The sequence below is a fragment of the Euleptes europaea genome, chromosome 4, assembly GCF_029931775.1.
Source record: "Euleptes europaea isolate rEulEur1 chromosome 4, rEulEur1.hap1, whole genome shotgun sequence".
NCBI classification, from domain to species: domain Eukaryota; kingdom Metazoa; phylum Chordata; class Lepidosauria; order Squamata; family Sphaerodactylidae; genus Euleptes; species Euleptes europaea.
In genome coordinates this window covers 98,111,872-98,124,931 of record NC_079315.1, presented here as the reverse complement: position 1 = coordinate 98,124,931, position 13,060 = coordinate 98,111,872, and the positions used below count along the sequence as shown (strand labels likewise).

At 43.6% G+C, this 13,060-nt stretch overlaps 1 protein-coding gene across 2 annotated transcripts in view; it reads right to left on the bottom strand.

Moving 5' to 3' along the window:
- The window catches only part of PLPP1 (phospholipid phosphatase 1), a 95,551-nt gene extending 88,372 nt beyond the window's left edge, over positions 1–7,179 (bottom strand). For both annotated transcript variants that reach the window (XM_056848328.1, XM_056848329.1), the window contains exon 1: positions 7,065–7,179. In XM_056848328.1, coding sequence (XP_056704306.1) covers positions 7,065–7,122 — 58 coding nt within the window. In that variant the 5' untranslated portion in view covers positions 7,123–7,179. The remainder of the gene's footprint in view (positions 1–7,064) is intronic.
- Positions 7,180–13,060: the final 5,881 nt, after the last annotated feature.

Below are 13,060 nucleotides of genomic sequence, written 5' to 3'. Positions count from 1 at the left end.
TGTTGTTGAGACTCAGCAGCAGGAGCAGCCCGAGCTGCCTTTTGGGGTGAGCTTGGGGGATGAAAGTGTTCCAGCTGTGGAGCTCACCCCAGGGACCCAGAGGCAGCTAGAGGAGATAGAGGAGAGACTGGGTGCCCCTTCTTTGGTTCCTCCAGGGTCCAGCGGGCCTTCCGAGGAGAGACAGGAGGAGAAGTCAGAGGTGGCGCTAGAGGAAGAGAGCTAATGTGTTTTCCCCCATGAGGGCGACCATGTCAGCCCGCATCGCTCACTTTCGCTGCCCCGGACAGCTGAGAAGTTGGTCTTCCCCAAGTCAACTTGCCACTGTTCTAATACCCACTTCTGGACTTTAAGGGTGAGTGAAGTGAACATGTGGCTGCTGCCTGCATCTTCTCTCTGTCTGTGTTGGGGAGACAGGGCAAAACGCTCTTCCCAAAATTCAGATGTCACTGGAAAGCACCAGGGCAGTTACCCAATTTGATTGGCAGTATCTCTCACCTCCCCCCCCCATCCCTAATGCTATTCCAAATCAACCTGCACTAAAACGCCTCAACTGAACCCTAGCAGCTGTGCAGCACAGGGGGATGCTGGAGGTGATGCTCACTCAGGCATCAGCTACCCCGCACCAAAATTGCATGCTGAATATTATACAGCTGCATCAAAACTGTTCTTCATCTTGTTGGAACAAGATGATCGGGACAGAGTTAGGGACCTGTGTGTCAAACATTGGGATTTAGACCAGCAGACCTACAGGAGCACCATAAATAACGAAGCTAGCCTGCATGAATACTATTGCTTTGTGTAACATTCTTCTTTGCAGAGGTGGGAAAAAGAGCCAGTGACGAAGAGCAGATGCAGCATCTAACGTTCCTTCTCTGGGGTAATGATGGTGTGCAGGCTGCTGAGAAAGCAGGATCTGGGTGCACACAAAAAAACCTCCCTGTCACTTTCTGAGGCCTTTCCTGGGGAAGTGATGTTAATGTATGTTTGCCAGTGGTTTGCCATTGGTTCTGTTGTGCTTGCAAAAAGTGGCCCATTCTAGCTTTAGACTGCTATGCTGGGCTTCTGTAGATTGACCTTGGTTCTGCTGGGTTTACAAAAGTGGCCCCCTTTGCTTAAGACTGTTCTGCTAGTCTTCTGTGTATTGCCCTTGGTTCTGCCCCCCAAAAAAGCCTGCTGGGATTCTCTGATTTGACACTGGTTTTGTTGGGCTTGCATGGCCACACTGGCCCTGAGTTTTGCTGGGCTTCTCTGTTACACATTGGTTCCGTTGGTCTTGCAAAAGTGCCCCCTTGCTTGAATTGCTGGGATTCTCTGGTTTAACATTGGTTCTGTTTGGCTTGCCACATTGGCTTGTGGTTCTGCTGGGATTCCTGGACTCTGCTTTGGTTCTGTTGGGCTTGTGTTAGTTCTTGGCATGGGAGGCATTGCCCAGGGTTGCTGCAAGCATGTCTCTTTGCTTTTGCCCTAAAGAAAAATGCTGTTCCCCCCCCCATTGGAAACAATGGAGGATAGGTGGGGTTACCTTCTTTGGGGGCCCACAGAATTGGACCCCCTGATCCAATTTTCTTCCTTAAAATTGGGGATTCTTCTTTGGACATGCAACAGCAGCTCTGCTACAATTTTGGTGCCTCTAGCTTAAAAAACACCCCCGAGCTCCCCCCTCCGGATGGGTTTTTAATAGGCTATAAGTGGAGTAATTTTAGATTCCCAAATAAAACCCAGATCCAAATACCATACCAGTATTAGGATCCTGAAAAATCGAGAATACCAATATATTTCGGCTCCAATATACCCAAATCCACAAAATACCATTTTTAAAATGTACACAGAAGCTTCTCAACTGAATAAAATACTTGGGAATATTAGATCACCTGGATAGTCAGAATCACATGAATTAAGGTCAAAGGGAATGAGCTTGAACAATTAAAGAATGTGAGAATGAGTCTTTAGGAAGCCAAGAACTCTTCAGCATGAGCTGGATAGCAACAATATACCAGGAAGCACTCTGATTCATCACCCAATTAAATAATTAAGAACTGTGCAAGACCTCAGCAATACTACTATGCCCTTCTGAATCTCCTGTTTATATCTCTGCTCTAGACTTTTTCTGCATACAAAAGGTAACGATGCTGTGAGCATACTTTAAAAAGTAGTTTATAAAATATGCATAACATATACCCAACCTACCAGACTGTTCCATCCGCAACAACCAAAATAAAGGAAACATGGCCTGCAGGCAAAAAAGTAATCATTCACAGGTCAGATCTTCTGCATGGGCAAAACTGTTTGTGCTAAAACCTAGCATATGGAAAATGAGCATTAAAAGTTTCCACAAATCTAGACACCCAATAGTATATAGTGTTCACTATAAATTTCTAGGGTGGAGGATGTTCTTTCATACACAAAATCCACAATTTATGGCCAACGTTCTGTACAACCAGCCCATAAGGGCGGAAAAAGAAGACAGATAGCAGAGAAAGATATATTTCATTATTGGACTACACAAAGGTACAGAACTATGCTACAGAAAACAAGTAAGCTCAGGAAAACTGTGCCCCATGTCAGCACTGGTTGAAGTGTTTAGCTTTCTGCTTCCTGCAGGAAGTTCTGTGAAGGAAATTCTGCTCTAGTACCACATTGGCCCCATAAGGGGTACCCGTCTGGAGAGCTCCTTCTCTCAACTCTGAGTTCAGCATGAGAATAACTCTTGCAATAAAACAATTTCATAATACTATCAGGCATGCAGAAACAGCCACTATGTGTTTCTAACTCGAGAATAACAAATATAAGAACAAGTCAGATCCGTGCTTCAAAATCTATTTATACAGCTGTATGGCAGTTATGACAACTCAGTTGACCATTTCTGCTTTAGGAATCAAACCAAAATGTTGGACTGAGAGAGAAGCAGTATCTCTTTAATAATGCCATCTGACTACATTGCCTATTAAAACCTGAATGACTGGTTGATACAGTATTCATAGGGACTGTAAGAAACATTCAGTACTCTTGTTTCTCATGTTTGGAAAGCTGTTCCTTGATCTCTCTTTCATAAATGTTTTGGATGTATGCTTGTCCTCATGCTTATTTTTATTATTTGACTTAATTATTTATATCCCACTTTTGGAGAGGGGCACCCAAAGCAGTTTACAATACTAAAAACTAAAGGGAGAAGGGGGGAGGAGTCTAAATACAGAATAGTCTTCCTTTGCCTCTGTGCTAGTGGATCCTCCTCCAAGCTCCTGGTTCTGGCCTGTTGCCCTTTGGCTCATACCTCTGAGCATGCCCAGGCTTTAATTACCTGTTCCTGTTTCAAAATCAGACCGCCTACATGCCCCAAAGCATCTTGGTGAAACTAATAAAACAGCCCCACTATTGTGGTAGAGCTGTAATTGAAACTTAACCTTACCTCATACTTCACTTATATTGTGCCATACAACAATCCTGTGAGGTTCCATATTATCACCCCCATATTACCAACAAGGAGCCAGCGTAGTGTATCGGTTAAGAGCAGTGAACTCTAATCTGGAGAACCAGGTTCGATTCCCCACTCTTCCACATGAAGTCCGCTGGGTGACTTTGGCCCAGTCACAGTTCTCTCAGAAATCTGTCAGCCCACTCGGGAGGCAAGCAATGGCGAACCACCTCTGAATGTCTCTTGCCTAGAAAACCCTACGGGGTCGCCATAAGTCAGCTGTGACTTGACAGCACTTCCCACCACCATTACCAACTGGGATCTGATAATGGGAGGCAGTGGCTTGTCCAAAGCAACCTAGCGGATTTATGACAAAGGCAAGATTTTAACTTGGGGCTTGCCAATTAATACCTCAGTCTCAGCCAATAAAAAAATTCTTGCAGCTCACTTAGCGTTAACAGTGATCTGCAAACAGGATTACCGCTGCTTAATTCTTCCTCCCAAGACAGAAACCATAAAAAATAGATTTTTCATTCCAAGGTAATATTTTCCCACATGCTTGCAACCACGCAAGAGAAACATTATAGTTAAATTACCCTACTTCCTTTCAATGCTCTATTTGCCGAAATTAGAGGAGGCCTTTCCGAGGTAAGGTAAATATGTCAAGAGGCTTATAGTGTAATCCTGTGCAGTTACTCCAGTCTAAGCTCACTAATTTCAATGTATGGAGAAACTCTGCTTAAACACAGTTAAAATCTTATGTTAACTTTGAACAGGAAATTATTTCAGAGCAGGTTCCTCAGCCCTGGTTTACACATGCCAGAGAATGAAGCAACAGAACATTGACATGATAGAATGGAATACACCCCTTTGGACCACATGTGATGGACTCCAGCTTTAAAGTGTTCCTTCAAACTCCATACGAGCAGAAAATTAGCACAGTGGGGGGAGGGAAGCTTCTCTGCTTTCTCTTTGCTTCCTGCTATGATCTATTTTCAGAGAAAAGAGTGGACCTCTTCAAAACATGGATCTCCATGACCCTACACCTGCAGACTAAAGTGATGTGGTCCATTCTGTTGCCTCAATGTTCAGCCACCTTAATCCATAACCTCATTCTTCTGGACATGTGTGCCAGACCTCATTTTTTGAAATTCAACTGCCAACATTTGCATGGGAAAAAAAGTGTTCCTGATCCCTTGCAGAATGTAACATTTTCAAATTTGAAGTGCTCACTCATTAACCGCCAGTAACCATCAAGTAGCAGTATCAGATTTCATTCCCAGTGATTAAATAGTGAGCATGCAGAGTGTTGTGAAACAGTGTAGATCTCCACTAATTCCTAGAATTGACAGATCACGTTTTACAAGCTGCCATTATCAGATCTAACACTTGGAAACATTTAACTATAGAGAAATGACACCCCCTACAGAGAAATGACATTTACAAGTCTTTAACCAAAGAAAGTCACCCCAAAGCCAAATGCCACATCACAGCAGGGTTTTCCAAAGTCCACGATGGTTATGGACAAGCAAACCTAATCCTTCTTCAAATCAGTATACTACATTCACGCATATCCTATTTTCCATTTAGCCCTCACATGGAGCAAAATAGAAAGGAAAACAACATTCAGAAAATGAACCTTGCCATGCCCTGCAATCAAAATAGGAGCATAATGTTTTGACTGACTGAACACTGCAGACAACAAACTCAAGCAACAGGCAGAAAGGCATGTCAGTCACTGAGGACATCTACTTAACAACTGCACTTTGGGACACCAACATCCAATCTGGCCACCTGTTCTTTCTTAGTCTTAACACATGATCCTATCTACGTTACTGAAAAAATCAGCCACTGCTTTCCTTTCGGTGTCAGCTTCATGACAATAAATCTTTCCGACGCATTTCCATCTGGTACAGGTGTGTGGAGGTGGGCGCAAGTCAATGCGTACATCCATTAACTCCACATTGTTGTGGTATGAAACAGAAGAATCACAGTGACCAAGTTTCTCCAAGTGAGATTAGGAAGAAGGGGGAATTATCTCTAGTTCCTTTCCACTAGGTGAACTCATGGATGGTGAGTTGTCCAGAAAGAAAGAAAAAACGAAGACAGAAGTGATATGCAGCAGCATGGGCAGAACAAACAAAATCAAGATGGGGGGGAGAGAGAGTTAAGAAAAGAATCTCCTTTTAGCCCTTCCCCAAAGCCATGGTGAGAGAAGATGGGAAAAGTCAAAGATTAACTGATCAACATGCCACAGAAGTTAAGTTGCAACACACTCACTCCGCATACAATGCCACAAACCTCCCATTCATTTTTAGAGCAACAGATTAACAGGCTATCTATCCCGTCAGAATTACTGCCACAGACAGTTGTGCGTGTGAATGCACACGTAACATATATGTGACTCGACACATGCACAAGGTCCATTTTGAACATTTTAAACAGATCTATGTGTATATAGAGTGCACAATCTGAAGAGGTATATTACAGGCATGTGTACGTATGTGTGCCTATGCTCATGTTGTACACAAATTTTAGCTATAAAAGAATGATATATACATCTGTGTTTATGTTTTGCTGGTTTACTTATTTCATTTATAGCCTGCCTCGCTCACGGAGGCTGGAGGTGGGTTACAAAATAAAATTTAATCAGAAGGCCCGAGACATGCAATAGGACTTCGTGTAGCTATAGATATCAATCAATAATTTATTTGCAGTCACAGACCATCAAATAAAGCAAATTTGCGTAGTTAAACAGTATAGGTGAAAAATCAAATACAAAATAGATTTGGCTATTAAAAGGTTAAAAATGGCAAGATTATAAAGGTGCACAACTGATTAATATCCGAACAACACTAAATGCCGGTAGCTATAGATCACATTTGTGTAAGACGTGGGCATGTATACACATGCACACGACATAAAGAATGATATATGCGTGCACACATACATACGTATGCCGGTACCTTTTTTTAAATATAATATATTTTTTTAATTTTTCTTCATTTAATATATCAACGGAAAAATATAATAATAATAATAAAAAGAAAAACAAATAATATTTCTAGTTTAACAATCGAATGACTTCCCCCTCTCCCATCCAAAATTAAATGGTATAAACCTTTGCTCACGGAACTAATCCCAACATTATTTTAATTAACCTGTTCTCGTCGTATTCAACATTCTTAAATCAATACCCAATATGAAAAATTAATACAAAGTATGAATAAGGGATTAGATCAAAGAGAGCATCCTTTAAATGGTCCCGTTAAGAAAATAATTTTCACAGTGCCTGCTCCAAGCCTCCCATTCCCTTCCCAAAAATTGCACGTTCGCATTCTGATTTATCAAAGCTGTAAGCTTCGCCATCTCAGTCAGTTCCAGCCTCTTTTTTAAGCCAGTCTTTCGGTACCTTTAATAAATCAGGCACAATAAGGCCGTGTCACGCATAATGTGTATACACACACACACATGTATGCGACGACCGCACTCCCTGCATCGTCAGGTTTGGGCAAAGTTTCCGCAGCAGCCCAAAGGGAAAGTGGGAGCAAAGCAAAGCAGCGCAGGAGCATCCCCGGCATATACACACACACACACACACACACAACAAGCACACCGCCGCCCTCCCCCTCAGGCGGGGGCCGAGACGTACCCAACACCACACAGATCACATCCAGCACCACATAGGGGAGCCGCGTCTTGTCAAACATGGTCGCGCCGCCCGGCTCCTCCGGGGGACTCGGGGCGAGGCTAGCGGCGGCTTGAGGGCGGCGAGGAGCCCGGCCGCATCCAGGCGCGGGGACGGCCGAGGGAGGAGCGGACAGACCCGGCCGCGCCGCCTCACGCTCGAGGCGCCGCCGCTAGTGAGGCTCGCCGGGAGGACAGGCCGGTCCTTTAAGGAGGGGGCGGGGCGACGCGAGGGAGGGAGGGAGGGGGCGCGCGGGGAATCGCGTCCGGCTCCTCCCGCGCCCCGGCGCTCGCGCTCTTGCGCATGCGCACGCGCCCTCGCGCCTCCTCCGCCTTCCCAAATGCGGCCGCGGCGTGGATTCCTCTCAGCCGGGCGCGCGCGCTTCGTCCCGTTCGCCCCGCCCACTCGCTCCTCCCAACCGCCAATAGCCGAGCCGCCTCTCTTCTCCCTGCCACGCCCCGTCCATACAAACAGGGAAGGCACACTCCTTCACAAACTGAATGAATAGTGCACGGAAGGACTGAAAGCTTGAAAAAGTTTCATGTGAAATGGAATTATACCGGATTTCCATTGCACAGCACAACGTCTGGTTGCCTACTTGTTAGAAACTGCATTTTATGTGGATGGACTTGAACTGAACTGAGCATTTGCGCCTATTTCCACTTATTTGTATCGCTTTTGCGACTCTGTATTGGGTCTATTTTAGACCATTTGTAAAAAATATTGGTTCTATCTGCTCAACTGAGGTTGTGTTAGTGAGAATTTATTCTCAATGTATTTTTTTCTAAACAGCAATTTGCATTGTAGTTACCTTATTGGGTGTACTTTTGCTGGTGCTCTTTTTTTGATTTGCCAAAACGCCCCGAGGGTGGGCTGGCCTCTGATTGGAAGCGTGGTCGGACGCTCGCGTTTCGCTTCCCCCGTGTTTATGGATGTGTAAAGCGTGACTGGAAACGCACAAGTAGGAAACAAAGCAGAATCAAATGTTGTTGGCAGATTTGGGCTAGGAGCAGGGGAAGGACGCATGGAATTATGTGCGGGCAACAATTGCAAACGCGTGCTTCAGGCAACCAAATAAGGTTGCCAACCTCCAGGTACTTTAATAACAAACTTGGACCGCAAATTAATTAGTTAGTCAACCGTATGCAGTCACTAGGGCTAAATAGTAACATAAATCAATAACACCAATTTGAAAATAAATTCAATTAATATATAATATAATCATTTGTTACTTCACAAAGATCATATAATTCATACTTTTTCTTAATTGCAGCTTCAAAATACACAAATCACAAGGGACCCTAGAAAACAAGCAAGACAGGGATCGGGTAAAGTGTCCTGTTTCAAAGTCAATTTTCTTCAGTTGATATATATATAATAGTTCCAAATCATAAGAAAATAATTCTTCTGCTCATCTGAGTATCTTTGTTTTCTTTTGCAGGTTGCCAACCTCCAGGTACTAGCTGGAGATCTGCTATTACAACTGATCATCCAATAGAGATCAGATCCCCTGGAGAAAATGGCCGCTTTGGCCATTGGACTGTATGGCATTCAAGTCCCTCCCTTCCCCAAAATCCTCCCTCCTCAGACTGTGCCCCAAAACCTCCGGCGGGTTGTGAAGAGGGACCTGGCAACCCTACAAATAGATAAACAGAGGCTATCGTATTTTGGTCACATTATGAGAAGACAAGAGTCACTGGAGAAGACAGTCACGCTAGGAAAAGTTGAGGGCAACAGGAAAAGAGGAAGACCCAACAAGGGATTGACTCAATAAAGGAAGCCACAATTTGCAAGATCTGAGCAAGGCTGTCAAAGATAGGACATTGATTCATAGGGTCACCATGAGTCTGAAGCGACTTGACGGCACTTAACACACATGACAACGTGTGGCTGCTTTTTTCTTCCCATGCTGTTTGCTGGAGCTGGTCACGTGGTTTAAGGAGGCTCTAGATCACCATGGGTAGCCGTGTTAGTCTGTCAGTAGCAGTAGAAAAAAAAAACAAGAATCCAATAGCTCCTTAAAGACTGACAAAATTTCTGGCAGGGTATGAACTTTCGTGAGCCGCAACTCACTTCTTCAGATACAGCTAGAGTGTATGTCCATCTATCCTTAAGTGGAGAAGAGTGAATTCACATACCCGATGGCAATAGAATGTAAATGTCAATACCAGGTACCCCTCTGCATATCATACCTGATTGTTGTGTCCATGAAAAAAAAAACCAGCACAAACACACTCTCCCCTCTCTGTCTGGTAACAAGCAGAACACACACATTCCATTCTGAAAAGCACAGACACCACAGGCACACACACACACACACACAGCCTGATTAGACTGCCTTTGCTCAAGGACAAGACTCCCTCCTTCCCTGTCCGTGCGAGCTAAAGAACTCTCTGATCTCTATAGATTGCTTTATTGTCCAATGTAGTGAAACACTGGTTAGACGAGTTGTGCAAGTATAAGCGCTGACTTTGTATCTTTCATACTCAAAGATGATGCTGAAGACTTGTATGGTTAATTGTATCTTTTAATGGAATGTAACCACTTTCATGGTATAAAACATATTGTTTGCCCCTTGCTCGGGTGTGGCAGTCTCCCAACTGTGTTTGGTTTGGAGTCTGTGCACCCGGTTCTATTGCTTTGGCCAAAATAAAGAGCTGTAAGTTTATCCAACCTCCTCCTTATTGGCTTCATTGGACTTTATGACAATTGGGGTCACAACATGATCCAATCACGCCTGCTAATATCATTTACCTGGTATTGAAGGTCCCAGGTTCAATCCCTGGTATCTCCAGGGAAAAGGATCAGGTTTTAGGTGGTGAGAAAGACCTCAGCTTTAGACCCTAAGCCACTCCAGTCAAGTAAATAATACTGACTTTCGTAGACCAATGGACTAATTCAATATAAGGCAGCAGCTTCCTGTGTTAAAAACATATCCCTACCTTTCATTAAATTGGGACTGCATATGAGGCTATAAGAATATGTAAATAAGAACAACTGTGCTGGATCAAACCAGTGGTCCACCAAGTTCGGAATCAACATCCCTATTCACACACTGGCCAACCAGGTATCACCAGAAATCTTATAAGCAGGTCATGGAGGCCAAACCATCCCACTGACGTGCTGCCCACACACATGTTGGTATTAAAAGGATTATCTTCTCCGAACAGGGAGGTTCTGTTTAGTCATTGCGGCTAATAGCTATCAATGGATCTATCCTTCATGCATTTGCCTAGTCCCCTTTTAAAGCCAGCTAAATTAATGACTATTTCGACATCCTTGGCAGCAAATACCACAAATTAAGTACTCAATCACTACTACCTTATGTCTGGCCTCAAGTACTGTCCTTTGCCTTTATTGGGTGCTCTTAGTTGTAGCATTGTTAAGAGAGGCAGAAAAAGGTTATTTCTGTCCACTTTCTCCACCTTAAAGGTAAAGGTAGCCCCCTGTGCAAGCACCCGGTCATTACTGACCCATGGGGTGATGTCACATCTCGACGTTTCCTAGGCAGACTATGTTTACGGGGTGGTTTGCCATTGCCTTCCCCGGTCATCTACACTTTACCCCCAGCAAGCTGGATACTCATTTTACCGACCTCAGAAGGATGGAAGGCTGAGTCAACCTTGAGCCGGCTACCTGAAACCAACTTTGTTGGGATCGAACTCAGGTCCTGAGCAGAGCTTTTGACTGCAGTACTGCAGCTTACCACTCTGTGCCACGGGGCTCTTTACCTTATTTGTGATTTTATCGAGGTCCCCCAATTAGTTGCCTTTTCTTGAAGTGAAAAAGACCCAAACTCAGCCATCCCTCGTATGGAAGATGCCGTAACCTACTGATCATTTTGGTAGCCCCTTTCTGCGCCTTCTCTAGTACTTACAGTATCCTTTTTTGAGATGTGGCATCCAGAACTGAACACAATATTCCAAATATGCCTGCACCATAGATTTATCCAAGGGCAACTTGATACTGATTGTTTTGTTTGAAATCCCTTTCATAACAGAAGTTGCCCTTTTCACTGCTGCCATACACTGAGTCAACACTTTCATTGAGCTCTCTGCCACCACTGCAAGACCTGATTCCTAGTCAGTGACCATCGTTCCAGCCCCATCAGCTTATATTTAAAGGAAGTTTGTTTTGCTTCTATGTGCATTGCTTTATCGAACTTCATTTGCCCTGTTGTCACTTGTCTATTTAGAGAGATCGTTTTGGAGCTCCTTGCAATCCTTTTGGGCTGCCAGCATCTTAAATAACTTTGTATCATGTGCAAACTTTGTCCCTTCACTGCTCACCCCTGATTCTAAATAATTTATGAATCAATTAAAAAGCACTGGACCCAATATTGATAGCTGTGGAATCTCGCTGCTTTTACTTACGTCGGTTACAAGAACTGTCTGTATATTCCTGCCCCTTCTTCCTGTAATTCTATCAATTTTAATACTTAAAAGTATCCACCCTCGTACCCCATGACTGCTAAGTTTACTTACAAGTCTTGGGTGAGGGACTATTGCTACCCCCATCCCTGATCCTTCCTCCAATCCTGGCTTTTCTGCTTACCATCTGTTCTGATCCCTTACCCATTTGTTCCCTTACCTGATCCGGCCCATATGGTACATAGCCCTCCTTTCTCCTGGTTCCTCTACATCAGTGCTTCCTTCCACCCCTCCCCTTCTTGTCAACAAGTTTTTGTAAGATTCTTCAGTCAGGTATACACAGTAGCTGCACTGTCTGTCTGAATTTTGTGACTGATTCTTCTCCTGCCTCCTCCCAACAGTTGGAAAAGGTATGAATTTTCTCTGATATCACAGCAATTCAACCAATACAAGAAGAGGTGTAGGCAACATGCAGTCAGAATTCTGATGTTATTATACAACTTGCAATCAAAAGTAAACAGGAAGCTGATTCAGCACACCAAGCATTAAGACAGTAAGTTCAATGCATTCAAACTACTAAAAAATTGTGAATGCAAATTTTGCAATTGCATGCATTTCTGTGGCTTTCTTTCTCCTGCACCCTCTGAGTTCTCTAAAGGGTCAGGTTGGGGACACCCACAGATGACATGAGAGGCAGTGTGGGGGCTGCAAATGAAAGCATGCATGGTTTCCTTCTGCAGAGGAATCTTCTATTGGAGGAAGATGCTTTCTTGATCTGTTAAGGATCTGGTGACAATATCTCGCTGGAAAATATCGGGCTTGAGAACTTTATGCTTCTCACATTTTATGTAGTCTGAGAAACTCCATTTTCAGCTATTGTATGATCCATATAATCTCTTGATCATCTTGATTTATTTGTGGTACATTTCAGCATTCTGCAAATGATTTTCTGTCCACTCAGTTCTTGCAAATTATATAAATTCCGTTGAAATCAACAATGGGATTAATGCTGTTTTGGCAGACTTCCAAAGCGAAAGGAATGTGGGTGAAGTATTGGTGGGATTCACATCTCCAAGTATTTTGCCCACATTCTTAAATTGCCATCACTGAAAAATATCCATTGAAACATGACAAGTGGAAACTATAGGAACATTCAGTGACACTATAAGTTAATGTGCAGTCTGACTTGCACACTATCTGTAAAAGTGCTTAACAAATTGGTCACAGTGAGATTCGCTATTTTCTAGAAATGTCCAAGATGTAAAAGGGCTTTTATCATGTAGAATAGCATCACTGAATAGCACTGCATGAACACCATGATGACAGAGAAATGTATTTTTTTCTCAGCCATGACCAACATAGAGTAGACTCTAAAATGGCTCCAGCCTGTACCAGTTCAGCCCTGGCATGCGATTTCCTCCATTATCACTTTAACTATTGTCCCTGCCACTTTAGCTCCCTCTAGTTCTCCAGAGAACCAACATGTAGGAGAGGACACTTAGGAGCAATAGTTTCTGTTGCGTATGTGGCCTCCAAGTCAAGAGGCACACCAAATATTCAACACGACTGCCAGCTTTATTGGCAGGAACA